This window comes from Mugil cephalus, chromosome 16 (genome assembly GCF_022458985.1).
Source record: "Mugil cephalus isolate CIBA_MC_2020 chromosome 16, CIBA_Mcephalus_1.1, whole genome shotgun sequence".
NCBI lineage: Eukaryota > Metazoa > Chordata > Actinopteri > Mugiliformes > Mugilidae > Mugil > Mugil cephalus.
The window spans coordinates 1,300,047-1,327,982 of NC_061785.1; the positions used below are offsets into that span (position 1 = coordinate 1,300,047).

A 27,936-nucleotide genomic window follows, 5' to 3' on the forward strand; every position below is an offset into this window, starting at 1 on the left:
CTTTAAATGTCGTGAGTCTAGTTTTATTTATCGGCCGATTTCATGAAAACATCTACAATTATTTAGTCAAAGACTTAGCTGTTGTGATAAATACTTAAATTCATATATTTAAATGGAGCCTGGTTGGGAAACAGAAAAACAAAGAATTCATTTAAAAACTATTTTAGTTCTGATTTAATATTATTAATTTAATATTATTTTAAATGGTTCACTGTTTAATGAATGAATGAACTCAAACATCGTCTGATATTATATATCATGCTTTACTTTTATGTATTTAGTCGAGGAAACAGGACAGAGCAGGAAGATGATGAGCTACTTTAATTAAAACCAGTTCACTCTGCTTCTGCTCCTTCATCCTGGTTATTTTACTCCTCTTTATTCTTCTTTTCTTCATTCTCCTCCTCTTCATCCTCCTTCTTCATCTCCTCCCCTTCATCCTTCTCTTCCTCCTCTTCTTTTTCTTCTCTTCCTCCTCCTCTTCTCCTCTCCCTCCTCTTCCTTTTCTCCTCTTCCTTTTCTCCTCTTCCTCCTCCTCTTCTCCTCTCCCTCCTCTTCTGTGTTCTCCTCCTCTTTCTTCTCTCTGCTCTTCCTCCTCCTCCCCTTCTCCTCCTTCTCCTCCTGTTTTCTATCTGATCACATCATTAAACTCTGGGTGTGAGGAGAAGCACGTAGCTGCACCTCCTTCCTCCCTCCCTCCTCTTCCTCCGTCCTCCATTTTTATGAATGAGAATCACACACACAATGACGTCAGCAAAAGGCCCCGCCCCCTCTGATGCGGGAAAAACCTCACGATCAGAAAGAGAGAGAGAGAGGGAGAGAGGCATCCTCATGTTCTCCATATGTCTCTCGCCCTCCTCCTCCTCCTCCTCCTCCTCCTCCTCCATCCTGTTACCACCTCCCTTCTTCAGGGCTGGAGGATGAGTAATCCAGGGTGGGAGGGAGGATACCAACATCATCACCACCACCATCATCATCAGCCGTGAACGTGCAGAAGAAGAAGGATGAAAATTTAAAAGCTCTGTGTGGACGGACCTGGATAATTCCTGGACTGGCTGAGGGAGTATTTATTTAAGTGGAACAGGCTAAACCCTGGAGCCGGAGGGAGAGGGGGAGGATCATTCCCAACGTGGAGCGGACCTGGCTAATATCTGAGGAGAGCTGGACCAGAAGGATTCACAGCACGGTACCAGACTAGTTCATGGGCAGTGAGGCTGTGTGACTCATCCACCGGGTTGTGGAAGGAGGAGACTACTTCCTGAACATCAGGTCTTTTTTCTTCTCTCCTGAGACTGGGACCTGGATAATACCTGGAGTGACTGATCCATACATACATATACATATATCTATACATATATCGCTGGGTGGACTCCTCCTGGGACCTGGTTAATCTCTGGATCAGTGGCATGTTCTGCTTCTGCCTGCAGAGTTCCCTGCTGAAGCTCCAGGCTCTGGAGGTAGAGGGAGGGGGCTCGTTGGGACCGTCCCCCGAGGAGAGCCCCCCTCCTCTGGGCACCAAGGAGCAGAAGAGCCCCTGTGGGCCGGCCGAGCTCGGAGGGAAGGAGGGGAAGACGTTGGCTTTGTGCCACAGCACCCCTGCCGACGAGAACAGCCCCCCAGGTACCTGTCTGACATATTAATATATATAATATATGAGACACACGTCGGGGAAAGATCCACCTGTAAAATAAACGTCAGGTGTCTTAACTTACTGAGAACATTTTCATGAATGGACCAGTGCAATTCTTCACTTTATACAGTAAAACTTTTTGAGGGTAACAAGCTTTTAGTCTAAGATACAATCACATCTATCCTCACATAGTGTCACTGACACTGGGAATCCAGTCTCTGACGTCTGACCCGTCGATAGAGACCAGGATTATGAGACCTTCTTCTGGATCGTATAATGAGCTCAATGGTAGAATGTGATGACGTCCAGGAGAAATAAAATGTCCACAGGTTGAATTGTGTGAACGTTGCCTCCTGTAGTGAATCAGAAGCATTTTGGAGCCAGAACAGACGGACAGAATCCCCCTGGGTCACCTTCACCTGAATATTAATGTCATTAACATTCACGATCAGCCAATCAGGACGGAGCTAACCAGCTAGCATCAGTTAGCATGTCACAACTTATTCTCATGTTTTAATATTTCATCAAATCCAAAAACAACTGACAACAAATGTGACTGATCTAGTTTTTATCATCTCCTGGGTCCTTTAGAGTCTGTCCTCATGATTCTACATCAGCTATGAACCACATGGAGACTGGACTCATAGAGTCTGAATCTTTAGTCTCCATCTAGTGGTCTAATGGTGCTACTACAGATAATACACACAATGCAGCCACCCTGCAGTGACTGTTAGCTTAGCATTGATGTGTAGCATGTAGCCTTGGTGGCTGTTAGCTTGGCATTGCTATATAGCATGTAGCCTTGGTGGCTGTTAGCTTGGCATTGCTATGTAGCATGTAGAGGTAAAAACCCAACGTGGAGGAACTTTGGGTTCTTTGGTTTGATCCTAATGTCCAGATGGAGAGTGGACCTGGTTCTGTTTCACAAGAACCTTTGGAGAACATGTGAGCTCTGTGGTCGGGTCCAGGTCTAGTCCAGGTCTGGTCCAGGTCTGGTCCAGGTCTGGTCCAGGTCTGGTCCAGGGGTTGATCTAGAAGATATTTTAGTATCATCACAATTAATCAAACACAATGTTACTGAAGTCTGACCCACAGAGACCAGGTCTATCATAGAAACCAGGTCCATCACAGAGACCAGGTCCATCATAGAGACCAGGGTCAACAGAGACCAGGTTCAACAGAGACCAGGGTCAACAGAGACCAGGTCCATCACAGAGACTAGGTCCATCACAGAAACCAGGGTTTTTCTAGTGGTCTGTTTGGGAGCCTGAACCACCACCGGTCTTGTTGTTCCCCCTGACTGTCGTTCTATTTATAGAACAGATTTAAAACCCACCCTGGAGCATTGGAGACGCTCTGATACACTTCCACTGCTTTCAGCCGATTCTCTGTTCAGAATAGATCCTTCTCATGAAACTAAAAAAGCTACTCACTAAAGTCCTTTTCTGTTCTGTTCTAACTGGGCCGAGGACTGAGTGTAAGGTTCCCTGTTTGGCCACATTCAGCCCAGTCTGGTCTCAAGGGGCCGGACCAGGAACACAACACAACGGTTCAGATTCACTTCGTCTGCAGCTTTTCCACATGCGTCCAAATACACAATCAATCTAAACTGTTCAAAGTTTAGAGGAGTTCAGAGCGTCCACAGATGCAGTAGCATCCAGACCTGCAGATTTCTTCCTGTTTTTTAAAATAAACCTCAGATACATTCATGCCTCATTCTGAGGCAACGTTAAAGTTTTAAGTGATTTATCACGTTAAAGTTGATTAATCAGTTTCCATCATTATTAATTAACTGGCTGCCAGATTTTTCTTCCATTTGTTTTAGTGAGAAGAAGTGAAATAGGAGAATGTTTACATTTAAAAAACTATCAAAAAAAAAATCTAATCTCTTAAGAAAAATAAGTGCAATTTGTCCGTATTGTTGTCTGTTGTCTCGTCCTGGTTCTCAGTGTTCTCTGAATAAAACAGGAATAAATTAGTCACAAAAATACAGACTTGGTGTCTTGGGTGGATCTGGAGGGTAGATCTTAATGGACCTTGTTCTGGACATGATTGATCGGGTTTATTGGTGTTTTGATGTGTCTGTGTTTGTTGGTTCTGTTGGTCATTGAGGTGGTTTTAAATGGTTCTGGACACGGTTTAAGTTGATCCTGTGAGGTCATAGAGGCCTATAAAGGTTTTAGGTGGTTGTAGATGCTACTGGCAGTTTTGTTGAGTCTAAAGACAGCGAGCAGGTTTCTACCTGGTCCTAAGGTTGGTCCAAGAGTCACTGAGGTGGTTTCAGAGGTCCTCCAGGTCTAGTTCTGGTGAACCTGGAAACTAGTTGTGTTCTGGCTGCAGGTGGTAATTTTAGTTTTTGAAGAGGAGACTTTTGTCCCTTAATGATAACGACTGTTATATTTAAATATTTGTTTATTACGTCCAGAGCTGTGATTTAAATAAAGTTTTGTTAAATTTGTTAAATTGTCCTCCATGTGTCTCCAGAGCTGCTGACCGTCCTCACCAGACCTCCACAGTCCCCCAGACACCAGCCGTTGACCCCCATCCACCCGGTCCAGCAGCCCACCACCACCACCACCGCCCCCGACGGGGGGCTGCCCCCCAGCCCTCACCACTCCCCCTACTCCCCGCCGAGGAGCAGCCCTGGAGGTGAGGGGGGAGGAGGAGATGGATCGGAAGGAGGAGGAGGAGGAGGAGGAGGAGGAGGAGGTGCTCTCCTCCAGCTGTTGGCGGGAGGTCCCAGCCCCCTCCCCTCCCCTCGATGCTCCAGCCACAGCCTGAGGTTCAACTCCGACCCCGATACTGCTCCATCGCCACCATGCAGCCAGCAGTACATACTGTAAGCCTCACCTGGTTCCCTCACCTGGTTCCCTCACACTGTTCCCTCACCTGGTTCCCTCACATGGTTCCCCCACATGGTTCCCTCACCTGGTTCCTTCACATGGTTCACTCACATGGTTCCCCCACATGGTTCCCTCACATGGTTCCCCCACCTGGTTCCCTCACATGGTTCCCCCACATGGTTCCCTCACATGGTTCACTCACCTGGTTCCCTCACCTGGTTCCCTCACATGGTTCCCCCACATGGTTCCCCCACATGGTTCCTTCACGTGGTTCCCTCACCTGGTTCCCTCACATGGTTCCCTCACCTGGTTCCCTCACCTGGTTCCCTCACATGGTTCCCCCATATGGTTCCCCCACATGGTTCCCCCACATGGTTCCCTCACCTGGTTCCCTCACACTGTTCCCTCACCTGGTTCCCTCACATGGTTCCCCCACATGGTTCCCTCACCTGGTTCCCTCACCTGGTTCCCTCACATGGTTCCCCCATATGGTTCCCCCACATGGTTCCCCCACATGGTTCCCTCACCTGGTTCCCTCACACTGTTCCCTCACCTGGTTCCCTCACATGGTTCCCCCACATGGTTCCCTCACCTGGTTCCCTCACATGGTTCACTCACATGGTTCCCTCTCATCACCTGTTTTTTGTTTGACTTATAATTTAATAGTTTTGATTTTGGGCTTGATTGGTGGGGTGGGGGGTGGGGGGTTGGGGGTCCTGTTGGTTCTGTTTCTTGTTTCTTGTTTAAAGATCCAGTTTAGGAGCCTGGTCTTGGTCTGGGTCTGGACCAGGTCCTGGGGGTCCTGGGGGTCTTGGTTCTCTGTGGATGTGGCTCCTCTCAGCCTCTGTTTGACCTCCTTCTTTCCGCTGCATTAATTCATCTCATTTCATTCTTCGTCTTCTGTCTTTTGACCCACAGCCTGAAGTCAGAGACGTTTCTGACCCAGTTCACCGTCTTTATGTCTTTTAGTTTTTATTATTATTATTATTATTATTATTATTATTATTATTATTATTATTATTATTATTATTATAACCTTTATTTAACCAGGTTTATCCCGTTGACATCCAGGATCTCTGACCAAGAATGGCAGCACATAAAGTATCAACACAGAGTCGCATTAATCAAATATATATATGTATAAATAACAATTGAATTTTCAGAATTAGTGAAAGATTTTGCAAGATTAGTTGCACTTAAATAAAACATTTACACTCCTGAATTCATCATGGATTTGAATACATTCAGAGATACCAGACTTAAGCTCTGATTGCAAGATGTTCCATGTGTCCGGAGCAGAAAATCTAAAAGCTTTCTTCCCCATTTCTGTTCTGACCTCAGGGAAAGTAAAATGATAAAAGTCCTGGGAGCGGAGACTGTGGGTTCTTTTTGTTCAAGATTAGAAAGGATGATGAATAAGATGGAGTCATCTGAAGAATATAGCACATATAAAGGATCTGAACTTTGGACCGGAGTGCGTGTCCTCTGATGTGTTGACGGTTTAATGGACTTTGTGTCCAGGTGTCGGGGACGTGGGGACAGGACGGAGGGACCAGAGGCCGAGTGTCCGTCCTCCATCCCGTTTCTCACCAGACACATCCAGACCCTGAAGAAGAAGGTTCGCAGGTTCGAGGACCAGTTTGAGCAGGAGACCAACTACAAGGTAAATCCAGAGGGAGGCGGGGCCGTTACCGTGGAGACCAGATCAGAAAGGAGGAGGTCCACGTCCTCCATGTCTTCCTCCACCCTCATGTTCATCTGTTAATTAGTAGAGGTTGCCATGGTTACCGTCCAGCTGTACTCCTCCTCCAGGAGGATCCTGTTGGTAGATGATGAAGGTGACGATGACGTTTGTCTCTGTTGGTTTCAGCCGTCCCACAACGACAAGTACTCCAACCCAGAGATGGTCCGAGTGATGAACGAACTGGCCAAGGCTCGGAAACAGCTCAAAGGTACAAACACAGATTAAAACCTTCAACGGCCTGAGAACACGGACACTTTAAAGGTTTCTTCTTCGTCTTCTTCTTCTTCTTCTTCTTCTTCTTCTGCAGAGCTGAGACTGAGGCAGTCGGTGTTTGAGTCCAAGGAGTCAGAAAACTCAGACGGGTGCAGGTGAGATCAGATCATCACGTACAGAAAGTTTAATGTGTCACATTGGAGACGTTTTAATTCCTGCGCCCACATTAAACTGGTTAAACTGGTTAAACTGGTTAAACTAGAAGCTCCGTAAAACATGAGCAGGATAAATGACATTAATTTAATTAATTAATCACTGGATGTGATTCGGTTTCACCATGTGCTGATCTTTTAATCCAGTTTTAGACGCTTACAACTATTATTCATTAGTTATTTTTCATTATTTTTTAAGCAATTATTTTAATTTTTATTATCATTATGATTAGTATTAATTTGTTATTATTATGTTATTTTTCATTATTTTTACTACTATTACTACTAGTACTGTTTTAGTGTTATGGTACTATTATATTATAGTATAGCTAAGAAGCTCTATTAAATTCTTTATTACAGTTATGAAGACTATATTAATCCCTTAAAGCACATCAGCATACGCTCATAACACGACACATAATAAAACTGAGAAGCAAAGAAGAGAAAAGGCAGCTGCTGTCTCTAGCAACAGTTTACATGTATGAATCTGAATAAATCTCTTCGTTAAATGTGCGTCTCTTTATCTCTAAATGATAAAATGCATAAAAATATAATTATATATAATCTATATTATTATTGTTATTCTTATTTGTGGTGCAGGTACGGCTCTGGCCAGCTGGGGGCGTCGGAGCACAGTCCTTCTCTGGAGGAGACGGTGGATTCTCTGTTCAGACGTCTGAAGGAGAAGAGACGAGCTTTGGGTCTCCCTGACAACATGAAGGTGGGTTCTCTGGTTCCCTGGTTCTCTGGTTCTCTGGTTCCCTGGTTCCCTGGTTCTCTGGTTCTCTGGTTCCCTGGTTCTCTGGTTCTCTGGTTCCCTGGTTCTCTGGTTCTCTGGTTCTCTGGGCTTCGTTTGTTTCCTGTAAACTCACGTCGTGTCTCTGGGTTCCTCAGGAAATGACTCAGGCTCAGATGGTCCTGGAGAAGATCACGCTGCAGAAATGTCTCCTCTACTTCGAGAGTCTCCACGGCCGACCGGTTCGTCTCATCTCCATCCTCACGGCCAGATGCTGCTTAAAACCTCAGAAACACAGAAATACTCAGTTTATTTTAACATTTTCATTTATAGGCAACAGACACTGAAGACACCAAATGTAAGAATTCAGATGAACTCGTCAGGTAGAAAGTAAAGAAAGAGAAACTCTGGAAAATAGTGTGGAAAATAACGTGTCTGTAGATAAAATGCCTGGACTCAACTACAATTAATATGAGGCAGAAAGAAGAATTAATAGGAATAAAAGAGAATATCTGCTGGTAATAAAAGGGTTTGTGCTTATTAGAAACTCATATTAATCATTTAAAGTTAAAAGATGAGTCGTAAATAATTGAATAAATAAATAGATGAAGGGATTAAACAAGATGAGACCAGTTTATAATAAAGAACTGATGATGACACAAGAACCAGTTCATTTCTGAGAGTCTGAGAGTTAATTAAGAACAGCTGATGTTACTACACGTCTTTATCAGCTCCTCAGAGGAAACAGTTTATCTTCTTAATTATCTTCATATTGTCACTACTTTGTGAACTTAATTAATCAGAGAAAACTTTTACTTTTCATCCATTTTCCGGAGATAAACAGAAGTTAAAACTGATTCTGCAGAATAACAACATCGTCATTTTGCTTCATATTTAGTGACTTTTCCTCATTTAATGGTTGTTATTCTAGATAATAGTTGTTAATTTCAGATGTTCTACAGAAGAAGAATATGAACTTATATGTGATATAAGCACTTCTCTAGTTTAAGGTCAGTCACTGGTTTCGTGATCTGGATGTGTCGCTATGGTAACAGGAAACAGGTCTGGATGGATGTGTTTCATTATTTTATTTTTGTTTCATTATTATTATAATGAGATATTTAGGTTTTCAACAAACAAACTAAACCAAGAACTTGGGAACGCTTTTTAATTACAATCATTTTCTGGAGGTTTAAATCAAATTGACCCCAAGAAAAAACGTAACAGGAGGTTAAAAAGATGTTTACACTTTTAAAAAGAAACAGCTCCATCAAGTGGTGGCTTCCTTCCTTCCTCCCTTCCTTCCTTCCTTCCTTCCTTCCTTCCTTAGTGAACGTTGTGTCCAATCCACAATTTACATTTAAAAGAACAATTAAGAAAATCTAATGAAACATGTTTGTTACCTTTGATTATCACACTGTCATGAAAGTTATACAAACATTTAATTTGATCTTATTATTACTTTGCTGCTCATTATGTTGTTGTTTTTAATTTCCATTCATTGTGAACTGATTCTTGGGGTAAAGCGTCACATTACATCAGATTCTTCTTCTTTCTTCTTTCATTCAAAAACTAAATGAAGACATTTGTTTGTTTGTTTGTTTCTCAGGGAACGAAGCAGGAGAAGAACCTGGTGAAGCCGCTCTATGAGCGATACCAGATGATTAAACGTCTACTGTGTGCCAGCCCCACAATCAGCACCATAGTAAGACACGCACACACACACACACACACACACACACACACACACACACACCACACACACACACCACACACACAACACACACGACACATGACACACACACACACACACACACACACAGCACCACAACACACACACACAACACACACACCACACACACACACACACACACACACCACACACACACACACACACTGACACCACACACACACACACACACCACAGACACACAGACACACACACGCACACACACACACACACACACACACACACACAGACACACACACACACACACACACACACACACACTCTAAAACTAAAACCAAGTCACAACCAAAGACCTCACAGCCTCTAACTGTAACTGTACACAAATAAATCAGAATCAGGAAACAAGGGACACACTTTCATTCCTTAACACAGGAGCTGACATAGGTTTTCATCTCTGACTGATGCTTTGATAAATCTTTCTGTCCTCGTTAACGTGTGAGAGTCGTTCCATCTTGTTCCTCACTCTGGATCATCTCCCCGTTGTTTAATTAAAAAAATCTCCACAGTAAAAAAAAAGTCCTGCAACGATTCAAACTGTAACAGTTGAAGGAAACAAAGAAACAAATAAGTTGAACTAAAGTGAAAGGACACAAATAAATAGAGACTAAAGATAATAAAGATTCTTACGATGTCTCCAGAATGTCTGGATTTAATTAGCTCGTTCTGTTGTGGAGACACTTTTTAATGAATTAAGACCAGGTGAGACCAGATGTTGGTTAAAGTCTGAACGAGGTCGTTAATTATTAAAAAAGAAAAGAAAGAGTTTTTCACTGAAAAGTTAAATTGGAGAATAAAAATGTTTCTGTGTCTCAGGAGGAAGAGGACGGCTCCGATGAAGAGTCCACGCCGGTGGACGTCCTCCCCGTCCCTCCCCCCCACAGAGTGACTCGGCCGGGGGCCGGGGAGGAGGACAGCGACCGGGACAGTGACACGGCCTTTGTGTCCCCGATAGACGAGGTGAAAGCCGTCCGTCAACAAGCCGCCATCACCACGGCCAACCTCCACGAAGCCTCCAGGTGAGTCCCACCCCGAGACCCTCTACAGCCCGTAGACCGGGGGGGCGGCACATTTCGTTTCCATTTCGTCCTAGGTCTCAGTGTTACATGTTTCCACTAAAATCTCACTAGAACTGTGTGAAACACAACGTACAGCTGATACTTTTACTGGAAACGTTGCAGTGTAATATTTGTACTTTGTGTTCTAAAGTGAAGCCAAAGCTATTAGAGCTCCCCCTGCTGTCTGGCTGCTGTATCGGTCATAGGCTCCACCCTCTCCATGTTAGTGGGCGGGGCTTAGGCCAAACTAAAACATGAACATACATGTCAAAAAGTTTTTTTTTTATCAAACACGGTTTCTGTCGTTTTTAGTCATTAATATAATGTTGATGAAGTGTTTATTTATGTTTTTTTGATGGTGTGACATCATGATGATTGACAGTCGCTATTGAAGCAGTAGGTAGCAGTAGAAGTGTCTAAATAAGCGTCGCTCTGTGTGAAAGCTAATAAATGAGAAATTGTTCTGTAAACTTACCGACCTCTTTGTTGATTTTAAACTCGACTAAACTTTAATTTAGTTGAGTGAATAAATGTTTATTAAACTAACTAGTTAAAACACTCCCACGTCACCTCTGTGGATAAAAAAGTCAGCTATTGGTAGTTAGCATTTCGTTAGCCTAACAGCTTGATTGCCTAAGTCATTTTTTGATTTACTGTTACAATATCAATATGAAACGTGCTGATGAAAATTGTGTTTTTTGTTGTTTTCTGACAGTGTTCAAATATGACTTAATAAACCTATTAGCCTATTAGCCTATTAGGATAGTGACTCTAATACTGGTAGTGTACAAAGTCTGGATCTATGATGGAACTGGATCTAAATGTATAAACCAACATTTCTTTCTAACTGGTGGAGGTAGAGCAGAGTTAATTATATTCTGATCAACGCTTGGAAGTAGAGTCATATTTTTTATTCCTGCTTTGGTTAAGTCCAGTCTGAATGTTTCTCCGTCTTTTCAACCAATCAGGGCTCAGCTGCTGGTGTGTCTGCGGGAAACGAGAGCAGAGAAGAAGACGAGGCGTAAGGCGCTGAGGGAGTTTGAGGACGAGTTTTACCGTCAGACTGGAAGGTGAGCGCCGGCGTCCTGACTTTCATTCATTTTAATGTTTTTTACTCTTTGACTAACAAAGCGATCGTGTTCCCGACAGAATCTGTCAGAAGGAGGATCGCACTCCGATGAAGGAGGAATACCAGGAGTACAAGCAGCTCAAAGCAAAGCTCCGTTTACTGGAAGTCCTCCTCAGCAAACAGGACGTCACAAAAACCATGTGAGGAAACCTCTCAGTCCTGACGCGTCCTCAGAGACTTCCTCTACAGTTTTCTCTTCTTCTTCTTCTTCTTCTTCTGCTGTAAACCCAGCAAACTGTAAATCTTCATCCAGCCAGAGCCCCGACTTATCTCTGCTGGTCTAAAATGAAACCTACCAGCTCCTCTGTCGTTTTGTACATCTGTATTTATTCCATGTCTGTTTTCTATGAACCAAATGAGTCTGAGTCCGACTGAAAGCACTTTAAAATGTTGGGGAGCTGCTTCCGTTAAAAGAAAAACCACAAAGAATCTCAAGAGTCAATGTTCTGTCATCTCAAAAAACCTCATGAAGCAATAAGAGGTAAATAAACTGAAGTTAGCTAGCGTAGCATAGCCACCACATTATGAGGAGTTTCAGCCCAAAAAAAGACCAAAACTGCTCCAGTTCAAAGTCTACAGTGTTTCAGTGGTGGAGACGTTTCTCTGGAGCCAGCTTTATGAAATTCTTTTTGCTTAGATTTTTTGAAGACAGCAAAAAAAAAAAAAAAAAAATCTAAACAAGAAACAGACGTTTTAGTCTTTTAAGATGAGTTTAAGGAGGTGAACACTGTTCAGGTGAAGGAGCTGACGACGTTCAGTCTTGAATGTGAGTGCAGAGAGATGCATCTGTATTTATATCGGAGCACTTTAAGTTAGAAAGAAAAGGAGTTTTTATGTTTTATCCAAAGTGTTAATATGCAACATGTTCTGTACTCGGAGGTAAAAGCTTCAGGGTCCGGTTCCTAAATGTTCTCAGAGCAAAGAGTTTCTCCTAGAGGCCAAACTGTAAGAACATTAAACTAGAACCCTGATGTTTTCTCAGTTGTTCCTAGATGGAGGTAAAGATGAAAGGTTCCTAAAGAAGGTTCTGCAGTGAGATGTGCTGAGAGCAGGGAGGAGAACTTTAAGAGGCTTAGAGAGGAGAACATGGTGGAAAGAAGAGGAGGAGAGATATTCTCCAAACACTGAATGATTGGATCGAGCAGGAATCCAACCCCTGAGACATTTTACCTGGTTAATACCACATGGATGAAGAGCAACAATGGTTTTAAAGTAGATCTGCTATTTATTTAACAGAGACTGAAGGAAGGAAGGAAGGAAGGAAGGAAGGAAGGAAACAGACTTAAAGAAGTAAGGAAGGAAACAGATTTTAAGGAAGGATGGACGGGGTAATTATTTCTAAAGCTTCAGTCTTCATAGAGATCAGATTCTAGGATTCAGTCTATGAGATGTGACTCCATTCTATGACATCAGCACCAGAAGCTTTTAGGATCAATGAAATGATGCCTCATACGTAGCAACTGGCTCAACCACACCTCACTGACATCACTCCTTCATCAAATGTCCTGGAGTCACTCCTCTGACCAGACTCCTCCAGCCTCAGCTAGGAGCTACACCAGAGGACCTGGAGGAGGACCTGGAGGAGGATCTGGAGGAGGACCTGGAGGAGGACCTGGAGGAGGACCTGGAGGAATACTGGCCCAGATGTTTGCATCAGAACATCTGCTGTAGATAAATGTTTGCATCATGGATAAAGATAAAGTCATGATAAAGTCACCTGAGCCCCTGGAGATGAATAATCTGGACCAGACTGTGAAGAAACATGTGTGTTTAATGACCATGAACAGAATCCAGCCTCTATACAATAATCTATACGCTGTCCTCTAGGAACCAGATCCGTGTTCCTTATCAAACATTGTCGGTGTGTCGTCATGAACCGAAGCTCAACATCCTGCTGAGGTTTAAACCTGTTGAATGCTGAGTGCACGTCAATGTTCACACCTTATCCTGACTCTGCTGTGATGATAATTAATGTCCTCGTGTTGTGTAATTCTGTCAGACAGATTTCTATACAGACCACTTTCAAATAAATATTTTTGCTATTTACAGAATTTTGTCATTTTCTTAGTATTTTAAGTCAAATTTAGTTTTTTTTTAATTGAGTGTTGATCCGTTCACTGATGATAGAAGCTGGCAGTGACCCTGAACTCATTGGATGATCCTCGATAGGGAGTGATGACGGGTTTCAAGCCTTTCATCTGTTTGTAGTGTCCAGAGTGTCGTATCCTGTAGGAGCCGCTGGGGGCCGACAGGGGGATGTGCCACTCGATGGTGGCGTTATTCTGACGGTTCGAACCTTTCAGCCAATGAAACCTGCAGCAGCAGAGAGAGGAGACATCAGGACTCAGATACGTTTAAACCTTTGATTCATGTTTAGTTTTCAGGTCGGTCACAGTGAGACTAAGTTCAGACCTCACATCAACATTACCACGTGTTCTCCTTCCTTCCTTCCTTCCTTCCTTCCTTCCTTCCTTCCTTCCTTCCTTCCTTCCTTCCTTCACTCACCCTTTCCTTCCAGCCTTCCCATTTGTCCTCCCTCCCTCCGTCAATCAAATGTGTCAGGATGGCCGAGCGGTCTAAGGCACTGCGCTCAGGTCGCAGTCTCCCCTGGAGGCGTGGGTTCGAATCCCACTTCTGACATAATTTTAGTCTACGGCTGAAGTTCCTTGATGCTTCTTTCTTTCCTTCTTTATCTAAAATAACTAAAGTCGGAAATAAAGAGGAACTTAATGTTTCTTTCCAGCTTGTTTCTAACTCTGGATCATCTCCCAACTCTTATTTAATTAACACAGGAGCTTAGAGATGGATCGGGTGGGATCAGATCTGAACGTGAGGTCTGAATATTTTCTCTTCACCGACAAACTAACCTACCTGGTCTCCCATGATGCATCTGTGTGGACAACCTCCCAGGTTTCTGTTGTGCTGTCAAAAATCTCCACAGTAACAAAAGTTCTATCCCTCTGCAATGATTCAAAATGTCAGAGTCGAAGGAAACGAAGAAATAAATAAACTGAGGGATAAAAAGATAATAAAGACTTTTACGATATCTCCAGAGTGTCTGGGGTTTCCTGCTACAAACGTGACCGAAGCAACATCACCCTGAAAAACACATTAAAAATATATTTGTTCTCATAAAAACAGCAGAATATCATCAGCATATGGATGAATTCAAGTAGCTTGTTCTATTAGTTTTTATTAGTTCACAGTGGCAGTAGCTGTAAATGAGTTTCAGCAAATTACTTCTATTCCAACTTTCATCTTGTGGATACTTTGCTCTGTGTAAAATAACAATTAATATGTCTACCGGTCTATAAACGGGATGAACTTGCTGCAGGACGTCTCCAAAGTTGGTGTTTGGTGGTTTTTTGTCAACGGCTGCAGAGGACATCAGATTAAGAGGATTGTCAAAGAAGGGAGGCTGAGGGCCGGCCGGCAGCTCAGACACTCGGTCCTGAAAACAAAAGTATCACAGTTAGACTTCCAATAAAAGTTAATTTTTCTCTGATTGTGTTTGTTGGAGCTATTTGTTATTCGTTTGTAATCTTGAATACATATTTTAAAGTCACTCCATTGGTCACCTGTCAGCCAAAGAACAGATTTTAAAAATATTTTATTATTTTTTAAAGTTCTAAATGGCCTTGGTCCACCTTATCTGTCTGACATGCTCAAAATATATGTGCCTCCAAAATCCTCAGATTCAGATCTCCTGCTTTTTGTTTATTATGGTCCAGTCTACCTGAGGGTCTCAGGAGATCTAATTCTGCTGGAACTTTCAAACGAAATCTTAAGACACACTTTTTCACCATTGCTTTCGCTTGAAATATGTTTTTATTTACTTATGTTTTTATTGTTATTCATGCTTTTATTTTGCTGGTTTTTATTAAGCATTTTATATCTTGTTTTTATTTCTATCAAATGTCTTGATTGACTTTTCTGATATTAGCATTTCAGTTTATTTTGATTACTTTTTAGTGCTTTTATTTTGAAGGTATCAGGTAACTGGGGTACACCAGGTGAGGTTATAAATAGAGGAAGAAAGGGACGGGTGAACCAGGCACTAGGAAGGGTTCTAGTTTTATTTTATTTTTATTTTTTTTGCTTGGACATTGTACATTTTTCTCTATTCCTGCCTGATTTAAATCCCCGAGTGCCTCAGTGACCGTTTGATTTGAATTTAGTTTGTTTTTGAAGTATTTTTCATTATCTTCTTAAATAGTTTGAGACAAATAGCCACTTAAATGTTCATCAGTATGTTGATTATTTAAATTCCCCACATGGATTAAAGACGTAGCATCCAGTCTCACCTGAGCGATGGCTCTGGCCAGGCCTCTGAACTTCTGCAGGTACGCACTGAGCGTGTGCGGACCAAAGATGGTGGAGGCTCCTTCATAACGCTGCACCTGAAAAACAAATGTAAAATATAAATGTCTGTTCAGCCCACATCATGCATAGTTTTAATTTAATATGGGACATCTGGGACATTGTTCTGATTATACAGTTTCTAAACACTACACTTCCCATGATCCTCAGCTGCACTGTACCTGGTACTCTTCATAGGTGGTGATGTAGTGAGTGTAGACGTTACTGAGGCCAGCGATCACCACCTCCGTGTCTTTGAACGCCCCCTCAGACTGAAGCTCCTGGTAATAACATGGTAACAACACGGTAACAACACGCTAATAACGCACAGTAATGTCACATGATGTGTCACAGGTGTTGAAGTTTGTGTTCATGTTCTCACCTGTTTGACAGCTTCTCGTAACCTCCGGCCTGACATGGTGCTGTAAATACAAAGCACTGTCAGGATCATGTTAGCTGGGTTGTTATTAGCTGTTATGCTATTAACATTAGTATTATTATTAGCAGTCTTGTTATTGTAATTAGCAGGACTTCCTAGCCCTCTAAAGAGTTGAACCTTTTCTTATTTTAACTTGTTATTGTAATGTATTTAGTTATTATTTGTGGTGTTGGTAGGAACTTGTTACGTCATTTCTCCAGGAACCGCTACGACCGCTACAGATCCGACGGTGATGATCTGGACGTCGATGATCTGGGGATGCCAAGGCAGAGGCCAGTTCATCTGCACACACCGACACAAGCAAAGACTGTTACCAAACATTAACATCAGCAGACAACTAATATTATATAGTTTTTTTAGCAGCCTCACCTCCCCTGTGCTGAACAGGATCGGTTTAGGATGATGGCATTCCTGTGTCTCATTGGACGGCGCTCCCACTAGAGCGTCTCGGATCCCGTCCCAGAACGGGTCTCCTTCCACGGCGCCTTCACGATAAGACATACGGGTTTATTAAATTAGAAAGTGATGCAGTGGAGTTACAGCAGGATGTGAGTAGAGTGACAATAGAATCACCCTGAGTGAAGTTCAGGTCTCCTCCTCCATCTGTTGTTCCTGCTGCAAAACTGTGGCCCAGAGCTGGTTTACATGTCCTCACCTGACAAAGACATGGTGCAAACACTTCATATTATTATTACAATTTATAAAATAACCCCAGAAATATTAATTAAATGTTGATACAACGTAACATTCAAACAATTATCAAATCTACTAAAAATACAAAAACACAGTATTAAAATAACTGAAAAACTGAAGTAAAATAAAAATATTTGTAAAATAGTACTAAGCCATTCAGATTTCCAAATTTTAATATAAAACACTAAAAAGAGTGAATAAATAAAATATCAGACAAATCTGAACAAATATTTAACAGATGTTACAATATGACTTTTACAAATAAAAGACTTAAATCTTATCTATCTAAGATCAACAACAACAACTGGTCTACACAACACATCAATATGGTGCTAACATGTTATATTTTATTATAAATATTATTACTATGAATAAATTAATCCCAGAAATATTAAACAAATGTCGATTCAACAAAACCTACAAAAAACCTACAAAAACAAAATATTAAAATGTTGACATGACATTAGTAACCAAATTTATCCAGAACATAACACAACATAAAACACTTTAAAGAGGGATAATCCATAAAAAATCCGTCTCTTTTTCTTGGCTTTTCATACCATGTAGGTTGTTCATTTTATGTGTGCAGATATTTTATCAGGGATGGACTGTCTATTATGTTTTACTGTGCTTTATCTTTATTATTTTTATGTTTTTTATTATGTTTTATTGAGTCTATCTTACTGTATGGCACGTTGGAAAATACCTCTGTGTTTATTTAAAATTGAGCTTCATAAATGGAGTGGATTAATTTGGAAAAATATTTTTTAAAAATGTTAAAATATGACTTTTATAAATCTTATCTTACTTAAGATCTGAATACATTTTAATAAAATGCCAAAAAACTAAATAAAATAAAATAAAATTGCCTAAATATAACTAAATATAATAAACCGGAAAACTATCAATGATATGTTTGCTGGACGTCTGATCCAGATCCTGTGATTAAGTTAATTAATTAAACAAATAAATAAAATTATATAAAGTCTGTGTGCTGACCGTGTGAGTGTCGTTGATCTGGATCGTCACGTCCGTCATGTTGACCCACTGATGAGCAGAGTAAATGGAGCCGGTCACCTCCTCCACTGCATTAACGTACAGCTCCTGTAGGGGGCAGCGGCACAAACTCACAGTCAGAGGTTCACATCCTGTTCACCTCAAAGATCCTCCTGACGTCAACCACCCAGGACCCAGAACCGTGGACATTAGACATGGACATTAGACATGGACGTATGGAGGAAACGAGATCTGGTCCTCATAAACCTGTCCACAGTCAGACCCCTCACAACGTCCCCGTAAACCTGTCCACAGTCAGACCCCTCACAACGTCCCCGCAAACCTGTCCACAGTCAGACCCCTCACAACGTCCCCGCAAACCAGTCCACAGTCAGACCCCTCACAACGTCCCCGTAAACCTGTCCACAGTCAGACCCCTCACAACGTCCCCGTAAACCTGTCCACAGTCAGACCCCTCACAACGTCCCCGCAAACCAGTCCACAGTCAGACCCCTCACAACGTCCCCGTAAACCTGTCCACAGTCAGACCCCTCACAACATCCCCGCAAACCTGTCCACAGTCAGACCCCTCACAACGTCCCCGCAAACCTGTCTACAGTCAGACCCCTCACAACGTCCCCGTAAACCTGTCCACAGTCAGACCCCTCACAACGTCCCCGCAAACCAGTCCACAGTCAGACCCCTCACAACGTCCCCGCAAACCAGTCCACAGTCAGACCCCTCACAAAGTCCCCGTAAACCTGTCCACAGTCAGACCCCTCACAACGTCCCCGTAAACCTGTCCACAGTCAGACCCCTCACAACGTCCCCCAAACCTGTCCACAGTCAGACCCTCACAACGTCCCCGTAAACCTGTCCACAGTCAGACCCCTCACAACGTCCCCGCAAACCTGTCCACAGTCAGACCCCTCACAACGTCCCCGCAAACCTGTCCACAGTCAGACCCCTCACAACGTCCCCGTAAACCAGTCCACAGTCAGACCCCTCACAACGTCCCCGCAAACCTGTCCACAGTCAGACCCCTCACAACGTCCCCGCAAACCTGTCCACAGTCAGACCCCTCACAACGTCCCCGCAAACCTGTCCACAGTCAGACCCCTCTCAACGTCCCCGTAAACCAGTCCACAGTCAGACCCCTCACAACGTCCCCGTAAACCTGTCTACAGTCAGACCAGGGGCCCCACAATAGATGGATGGATAGATAGATAGATAGATAGATAGATAGATAGATAGATAGATAGATAGATGGGTGGTACCTTGGCCTTCTTGTAGATGTTGTGTGCGATGATCCTCGTGCTCTCAAACATGTCGTCTCCAGGTCCAAACGCTTTGCACATCTTAGTCTGTTGGACACACACAGACTATTAGTCTCTATTAATCACACATTAGTGTATGTGTTCTTGTTCTTGCTACGTACTGAGGACCAGTTTGAGTCATTTTTGGGAAGTGAGGAGTTAGGGTTAGTCTTTAGTTGAGATGGTCAGGGTTAGGGGCTGGAGAGTGCATTATGCCAATGAGTGTCCTCAGTAAGATAGAAGTATAAAGGTGTGTGTGTTAGTGTGTTAGTATGTACCCCTCCTACAGGACAGGAGCTGTTCAGGTAGTCACAGGGCAGCCCCGTGTTCTCACAGTGAGGTCCTCTGATGTTGGGACTGACGTCTCCAAGGTTACTGGAGGAGAAACCGGCCACAAAGTCTCCCTGAGACGGAGAGGACACACAGGTCAGACACAGCTCAGACACGGAGAGAGACGGACAGTCCTCTGGTCCTACCTGTCCAGGTAGTTCTCCAGGGTTCTCGTCCTGCTCCAGCAGGTAGGAGGCGTAGCCCATGTTGTCACTGCTCACCATGCGGTTGGTGTAGTTCATGCTGACGGCGTGGACGGCGAACCAGCTGGAACAATAACGGCAACAATGACAATAACCTTTATTTAAGCAGCTACAGCGCACACATGACTGTGTGTGTGTGTGTGTGTGTGTGTGTGTGTGTGTGTGTGTGTGTGTGTGCGTGTACCTGATCATACCGATCCCGTTTCCTCTCAGATCCGTGAACTTCAGCACCAGCACCTGTTTGTCTGTGTTTCCCTCGTACCTGGAGGCATCAGCAGCAACACGATGAGATAGTTCAGCAGCCGAATCAATACTGTACCGACCACATGGTGGCGCTGCAGACTGAGACCAGACTGATCAGTCGTACCTGAGTCTCTCGTCCTCGGGGTTGTTCAGGTATGAGTGAGGACTTCTGTTCAGGCTGCTGTGGTCCAGCTCCCCCCGGTTCCTGTAAATCCTGCCCCGCCTCATGTTGTGGTGGGCTATGTCTATACTCTGGAAGCAAATCATTCACAGTCAGACCTACGACCGGACTGGGCTGGTCTATACTCTGACAACAACACATAACACGGCAACAAACAAACATTTAAATGTGTTTAAAGTTAAATCCAAGACGAAGGAAATATCTGCACCACATGCTCACAACCTCTTCCCTTCCTTCCTTCCTTCCTTCCTTCCTTCCTTCCTTCCTTCCTTCACTTTAATTTATTAATTTATTAAACATCCGTCATGATTCTGAAGAAACAAGAGGCAGAAAACCGTCTAGAAAAAGTAAAACCTTCCCTCTAAATCCCAGAGAGTCTGATTCTCTGTGGACCAGTTTTATCTCAGGTCCTCTGTGTTTCCAGAATCAGGGTTCAGATCGTTTAAGGTGGAATTATTCCAGATCAAACCTCAGGACTATACACTTAGAGGTAAGGGGTTAAAGACAGGAGTGTAATTCCCTGCAGCTGCCACTAGGCGTCACTAATGAAAACATTTAGTTGCATTAATCCCAGGAAGCTCCACTCATCATGATCATAATGTGGATGTGATGTGGATGTGGAGCCCCCACCCTGACAATGCCGAGGACCAGCGGCTCGATGGCCTCCTTCATGTAGCCTTTACTGCTGATCAGGAACAGGGTGTACTGGAAGTATCCGGCCGGGCCGCTGTGGGTGTGAGTCCCACTCAGGACCACGTTATCCCGCTGGTACAGATCCCCGAACCGCAACTTCAACGCCTTCAAGACCTGCACACACACAGACACACACAGACACACACATTAGCACTAGAGAAGGAAATGATTGTTGAGATTAGATTAGATTTAACAGCCTGCTCCAAAACACGGCTCCTCAACATCTCCTCAAGGTTTTAGGTAAAAGTTTGCAGTTATGGTTTGAAGTCTGGGTGTAGTCACCACGTTGGTCACTCTGTTGATCCTTGGAAAACTTTAAACCTGGTTCAGGAGCATCTAAATGTGGAGTTATGGTTAGGGAACCTAGTTCAGATGATTAGTGTGTCCGAAGTTTAGTTTAGTTTAGTTTAATTTAGTTTAGTTTAGTTTAGTGATGCACCGATCCGCCTTTTTCACCACCGATACCGATACTGAAATCTGAGGTTTAGTATCGGCCGATACCGATACAGGAAAAACAGCCGGAGTTATGGTAACAAACGGTAAGTTTCATTGTGTGGAAAAGATTGGGATCATTCTTTGGTGCAATGGCAACATCAGACTTGACTTAAACATTTCTTTCCTTTTTTTTTTTTTTTTTAATCAAATAAACAGATATAAATGTACTGAATTATTTATTTATTTAATAATTGTGCACCAGTAAAACAATCTTAACCATGAAAATATAACAAGTGTAACTGGTTCAGTCAGTGCAATTAAGGATTCAAAATCCAATGTAAAACAAAATGAATATTAAATAATAAATAAAGGAGCTGAAACAATAGCTTCACTAGCTTGGTTGCTAGACTTTCAAAATAAATAGCAATCAGCTCTTAATACAGTTTAGTGCAAATGGGAATTAAACATCCATTACCGATATGGATCCGATACCTGATCTAGAATTGTCTTCGATATCGGTACCGATACCGATACAAATATCGAATCAGTGCATTCCTAGTTTAGTTTAGTTTAGTTCACACTATTTACATGACATAAATTTTTTGTCATTTTGTACAAAGAATCCATTAAATGTGTGAAAGGTAGATATTGTGTTTTGTGTGTTTTGCTGAAGCCGTTGTGTTCAGATCACCCTTAAAAAATAGGTTTTAACCTCAAGAGGCTTTTATGTGGTTAAATAAAGGATATAAATATAAATAAATATTTAAAGCTTTTAATAGAAGATATCTTCAACATACGACAACATACAAACCACTGAGTGACCTTAATATTTAAATTCCAGGTCTGTGCTCCTCTGCTGACAACACTAAAGCTAGTACCCGGAGGGGTCCACGCTAGACTCAAGACCAGTTAACTGAAGGCTACTATTAAACAAATTATTACCAGATCAGCTCCAGGGCACGAATGTACATGTGATATATATTTAGTATATTTAGTAGATGCTGGTGTTTGTACCTCCAGTCGGAGCCTCTGCGATATCATTCCTACGTCCACAGAGACGAACACGACCCTCCGCTGCCCATCGTCCACGATAAAAGCTCGACTGTACAGACGAGTGTGAATCCCTGCAGCCGTCTGCTGAGGGTTAGCGTATCCCATCTGAAACACACACAAACACACGTTTATTCATTTATTATTAGTTTACTGAGTTGGGAAGATGCACATTAATCAGCACTGATGCGTTAATCATCAACACAAACAACAATCAGACAGAACCAGACACAGATAAACAACACAGTGACACAACATTTGACCCACGATTATGAAAACAAAAACATGGATGAACCAAGAGCATTTAAAGCTTTAAAGAAGAGACAGAAATCCATAAAGATCTCAAAACAAAGACACAACTTTTGTCATTTTGTCCAGTTTTTCTCTTGAAAATGAGCAGCAGCTGTTTGTCATCAGAGAAGAATCATCATGTTTATTTGAGACTAACTCCACATCATCCTGTTATTTATCTACAGCCTCAAGTTTGACTCCATTAAGTATTTAAATATAAATATGTGAGTATGAACATAGAAATGATAGAAAGCCACTTAAACTCGTCTCTTTCCTATTTGAGACTAATCAGTTTCTACAGGTTATTGTGTGTAACAGATGTTCTGGATGAATATGTGGGGCTGTTTTATTGAACCTCCCGAGACCCTGTGTCCTCATATGGGGACATTACGGTTTAGGTTTTATTAGCTTATTCTGCTTCACTTAAACCCGTTGTCCTCATTAGTGGACACTTCAGTCTGCCATCTAGTGGTGGCAAAGGGTCACTACATCAACAAACATCATCAAACTGTACAGTTAAAATTGATTTATTTATGCATATTAACATTTCTAGTTTGATCATTTAAACAACTTTAACACATTTCTATCAATAGCAACGAGCTACAACGTGGCTAATTAGCAGTTTGAGGACATTGGGACTTCATTGTTCTGGTTTTGCTCAGTCGTGTTCAGGCATCAAAACGAACACTTTTATATTTTTGTCCCACATTGATGACTTTATTATAACATAAATGATGAAATAATACCAGTGTCCACGTACGAGGACATATGATGCTGGGTTGTTATACCCTTTTATGTCGTACTGATCTGAAACATTTTTTAAACTGCAGAGACTAACTGAGCCCACTGATCAAACGTGAAGCTAACAGGCTAAAGCTAAAGTGAAGGTTAATGATGTAACGTTTATTTCAACCATAGAAATAAAATGTGGAGGTAAAAATCAAACCTGAGTCACTCGGTGTGTGTGAGGAGGTCTGATAAATACATAGACTGATATCAGGTTCCAGTGCAAACCATAAAGATTATCAGTGCACACACACCCTGTCAGACTTTGGAGTTTGATTGTCTGTAAGTTATTGTTTTAGTTTAATACAGATAATAGAAACACAACTTTGTGTGTTTCACATACATCCTCTCATTCCCCCGGCGTCGGACAGGGAAGAACATCTGCGAACATCTGTATCTGTATGTCACCTCAATTCTTCTACACAAGAACTTCTATGTGCACTAATTTTGTGCAGTAGTGTGTACACATATATAAACATATATATATAACACGTTATAAGTTATATGCTCTTCTCTTGTTTCTTGTGCGTGTGGTTGTTTTGTTGTGTTGTTACAGTGTTAATGGCTACAGATGGAGTTAGCTGCTATTGCTTTGAAATAAATAAATAAGTGTAGTTTTGCTTGGTGTGTTTGACCAGTGTCTGGATGAGTCGGTTTCCTCTGGACCAGAGGATGTGGCTGAAGCCTCCATCCACGTTAAAGGACATCTACTGTACAGACGTATGTTCTTTTAACTATTCATCAGTTTGTGAAGCAGCATCGTGGCACCAACCAGAGGGATTTCAGCCGGGGGTCCGGTGCAGTCGGCTCGACCGGCTCCGATCAGATAAGGTCTGGACTGAGGCTCTGGACTCGGGGAAGGAGACGGATCTGGACCTGAGGGGACAACATGGAGGGATGAAGACACAGAAGTCTTAAAACTGGATTCAAACTGGATTCATGAGCTAAGAAACTAATATGAAGCAGCGGGGGATGTTTGATGGTGTTCTTATCTGTTTGGCACCTTTATTATTATTATTATTATTATTATTATTATTATGTGATTATTTTCTCTGGAAAAAACAAACACTATGACCGTTCATTCCTGTTTATTTTTAGCTGCCTATAATTTATCTATTATTTATGTATTTATGATTTCCTTGAATCCTTAAACATATGATTAACACCATGGTTCTTCTTTTTTTTCATATTTAATGACTAATTTAATGGGGACACATATCACATGGGACACATGTTATTCCAGACTGAATTGAACTGATTTAATTTGGGTAGGGACAAACTAAACGAAACACACTGATGAACAACAATAAAGAAGGATACTGTTGAAAATATGCCGGATTATAGCAAAATATTAATGATAAATAAATAAAATACAAGCGACTGTGCACTACACAGTCAGAATAAAACACAGTGATAATAGTTGTTAATTCCAGATGTTCTACAGAACAAGAATATGAACTCAGACCTGATATAAAGTTATATAATATAAAACTTCATGGTGATCTGGATGCGTCTCCATAGTAACAGGGAGCAGGTCTGGATGGATGTGGGCCTGATTTATTTAAATAGATATTTAGGTCCGAACAGAAAGAACCATGAACATATTTGATTTAATTTCTGGAGTCAAACTGATCTCAAAGATAAAACGTGTTCACGGGGCAAAACAGGAGATGAAGCTGAGTCACTGGTTGTTGGAAGTGTTTTATATTTATACACGTCAGACCAGATCAGATCAGATCAGACCAGATCAGATCATCTGGAGCTGAACACGGAGGTGGTTGTTTACCTGTGGCCGTTTCCCTGGTGACGAACAGCGCGATCATCGTCACACAAACCAACGTCGCGAGGATGAAGAGGACGGAGAGCGCCACCTCCAGGGAAGAGGCTCCACAACACGACGACTTCCTGCGCTTCATTGTGTCTGAAAACAAACCGGTTCACTCAGCAATGAGAATAAATCCGCTCTGATCACGTTGCATAGAATGTTTAACCCTTCACTCCCGCTGAGATACTTGAAAACACATTTCAACCCTGGAGTGTTTTTACAGGACGACTGGTTTTAGTTTCTAATGTTCCTGAGTTAAATCCAGATCAATGAACGTCTCATATCTGGTTCCTGGTCCTTAAACTAATGTAAACATGTATTTAGAGCAGTAGAACATCATCAACATAACATCAGACAACATTAGGACACTTGTTCTTCTTCATGGTTCCTAATAAACCAGTTCAGAGGGGGACCTTGTAGACCACATTGGACCCTGATTAGACCTGAAACTGTTTCCTGGATCTTCTCTGATTGGCTCAATGAACGTGGATCGTTATATAATCTGTGTTATTATGGGAAATATTTATGACTTAAATCACTGCAGCTTCTATCATCCACAGAATGACTTCTGGCAAAACGTTTATGTGATTAGTTTAAAAGTCTCTGAACAGAACAGATTCCGAAAAACAAGAAGAGTGTTTTCAGTTTTTAGTAGCAGAGGAATAGTTCCAGATGTCTGAGCCCAAAAAGATGCTGAAGTTATTTTAGAAGGAGAGAGACGGATTAAAGCTGAACCACCACACTGAAAACCCTACAACTAGAAAACTAATCATGTTAATATGTTTAAATATTTAGATTTTCTTTGTTTGTTTACTGAGCTACAACTAAACCTCCCGAGTCTCTTCAATGATTTGTTTTCCTGTTTATTATTGAGTTTATTTATTATTTTTTAAAAATATTTCTCTATGTGACTTGACTCCTCCTCCTCATTATTATTATTATTATTATTATTATTATTATTATTATTATTATTATTATCACTGTTCTATATCTTCCTCTCAGTTTTTTGTCTTTTCCTCCTTTAGATACACAATTAAAACCATAAAAGCTAAGTAAAGTCAGACGCTGAGCTGCGAATCAAACACAACGTGTTCGTACTCACCTTCAGCTCGTGAAGCTTCAGTTTAATCCCAGCAGAGAAAGAAAGTGTGTGTTTGAGGAGATTTTCCTCAGAGTGAACTTGTCCTCCGTTATCTCCCTGAAGATAAACTGAGGCTGCAGCAGGTAGAAGCTCCAAAGGTCAAAACCTGATATCAGAGATTAGACGTCGGACTCAGTGATAAAGACATTAATGAATTTAAATGGTTTTGTCCTTCAGTTTCCAAACCAGATATCTACTGATATCTACAGACAGATAGGAAGCTTTTATTTATTGTTACATAACAGCAGCATCACAAGCAGCTACGAACTGTATGAATGTGACTGTATGAAAAACAATATGAGGTAAAAATAAAATAAATGGACAAAAATACTTTAATCATTTGACATCAAGGGAATAAATACTGTTAGCGTTTGACTCCTTTTAGTCCGGATCAGACTTCACCAACATTCAGCTTCATAGACACATTTATAGAATCACCATCTAGTGTGAAAGGGCCTTGACCACAGCTGCCGTCTGAGCGTCAGTATTACTGGTTTAAAATACTAGATACACAAAAATTATCAACTCTTATGAAAGCAGTCAATACTTTGTCTTCTCCTGGTCATATAAAAAAAAACCCTCTTTTAAAATCTTTTAATCTCTCTGCTATTCGTCTCATATTGTCTTTCTAATCTTTTTTTCTGGGTCCTGTGGGACTGTGAGAGCAGTAAAAACTACTTTTAAAAGTAAGTTCAGTGTATAATCCAGCATTTCCCTGTATCTGGTGGAGGCAAAGCAGAGCGTAGGATTAATTCAACTAAAACACGCTGAGTCTGGAGGAAGTGAGGGCGGAGCATCGCCCTCAGAACGTACTGATCAGACTCTGCCGCCCGCATCCCTGGGAAAGTAGCATCATGGTGGAGACGTGTTTAGTCCATATTTATATACGGTCTATGGAGGAGACATAGCGTCCAGAAACGTCCTGAATTGACCATATATGGCAGCAACAATCCCTTTAAGAATGCGTGAAGGGATTTTTTTAACATCATTGCAAAGACAAAGAGGAGCACTCCTGCCTGAGCTCCAGAGCCAGAGCAAAGACGTCACCAAATCCATAAACGCAAAAAAGGATCATCTGACCAACATCGCAAATAAACAATTGACCGAAACAGATTGATGCATGCGCATCATAAATGTTAAAAAAATAAAATCAGCTAACAGGCAGACTGACCTAAAATATCTGTATGATCCTCACTGTAGTTTGAATGACTTCATAAGCTGATAATGAACTGAGTTTCTCCTGCAACGCTGCATTAAGGATGGGGAAGGAGACATCTGCTTAGTACAGCTTGTGTGCTAACAGTTAGTATCTGCTCTGATCTAAAACACAACAACAACTCCAAGGCGCTCACCTTTCACTGTAATAGTTCAAATATTCAGGAAACACCCTCCGCTGATAAAGCACTGATAATACCAGCTCCAGGGACAATGGTTGTTGTAGCTCATAAAAGAACATCTGATGAGATTAACATCTGCATCAACTGACACAACCTTAACTCTTTAGTTGCAGTTTACTGCTGCTTAAGTGTATTTGCACTGATTTGTTTGTACATTTCTGATGCTGACGTCTTGGTTCCAAAACTCAGCAAACACAAATCAACACCATCAGAGTTAATCCAAAAGGCGTTTGAAAAAAGGGCTTG

General features: G+C 41.9%; 2 protein-coding genes and 1 non-coding gene across 3 annotated transcripts; 2 read left to right on the forward strand and 1 right to left on the reverse strand.

The window, feature by feature from the left end:
* Positions 1-773: 773 nt before the first annotated feature.
* Positions 774-13,360, forward strand: LOC125022393 (protein FAM13C-like). The gene is made up of 11 exons (XM_047609027.1): positions 774-1,620; positions 4,115-4,469; positions 5,995-6,136; positions 6,344-6,425; positions 6,525-6,585; positions 7,243-7,363; positions 7,537-7,620; positions 8,988-9,083; positions 9,942-10,144; positions 11,152-11,253; positions 11,333-13,360. Exons 1-11 carry the CDS (start codon positions 1,407-1,409, stop codon positions 11,454-11,456), a joined length of 1,584 nt encoding a protein of 527 aa, XP_047464983.1. The 5' UTR covers positions 774-1,406; the 3' UTR covers positions 11,457-13,360.
* On the reverse strand, positions 13,064-26,383 carry asah2 (N-acylsphingosine amidohydrolase 2). The gene is made up of 21 exons (XM_047609018.1): positions 26,255-26,383; positions 25,114-25,248; positions 24,100-24,203; positions 22,215-22,358; positions 20,703-20,879; positions 20,016-20,143; positions 19,833-19,910; positions 19,592-19,712; positions 19,394-19,519; positions 19,077-19,163; positions 17,803-17,907; positions 16,684-16,765; positions 16,480-16,595; positions 16,298-16,392; positions 16,054-16,093; positions 15,854-15,952; positions 15,617-15,712; positions 14,617-14,763; positions 14,355-14,411; positions 14,184-14,272; positions 13,064-13,625 (listed from the first exon to the last, which is right to left on the reverse strand). Exons 2-21 carry the CDS (start codon positions 25,241-25,243, stop codon positions 13,427-13,429), a joined length of 2,220 nt encoding a protein of 739 aa, XP_047464974.1. The 5' UTR covers positions 25,244-25,248; positions 26,255-26,383; the 3' UTR covers positions 13,064-13,426.
* trnal-cag lies at positions 13,870-13,952 on the forward strand. Its single transcript has one exon. It is a non-coding gene; the product is annotated as a tRNA-Leu (tRNA).
* Positions 26,384-27,936: the final 1,553 nt, after the last annotated feature.

Coding starts and splice junctions, on each gene's coding strand:
- LOC125022393 (XM_047609027.1), top strand. CDS start 1,407: ATGTTCTGCTTCTGCCTGCAGAGTTCCCTGCTGAAGCTCCAGGCTCTG. Junction 6,426..6,524: donor GGCTCGGAAACAGCTCAAAG/GTACAAACACAG, acceptor CTTCTTCTGCAG/AGCTGAGACTGAGGCAGTCG. Junction 9,084..9,941: donor GCCCCACAATCAGCACCATA/GTAAGACACGCA, acceptor TCTGTGTCTCAG/GAGGAAGAGGACGGCTCCGA.
- asah2 (XM_047609018.1), bottom strand. CDS start 25,243: ATGAAGCGCAGGAAGTCGTCGTGTTGTGGAGCCTCTTCCCTGGAGGTG. Junction 24,204..25,113: donor CACCAGGGAAACGGCCACAG/GTAAACAACCAC, acceptor TTGTCCCCTCAG/GTCCAGATCCGTCTCCTTCC. Junction 19,520..19,591: donor CTGGAGAACTACCTGGACAG/GTAGGACCAGAG, acceptor TCTCCGTCTCAG/GGAGACTTTGTGGCCGGTTT.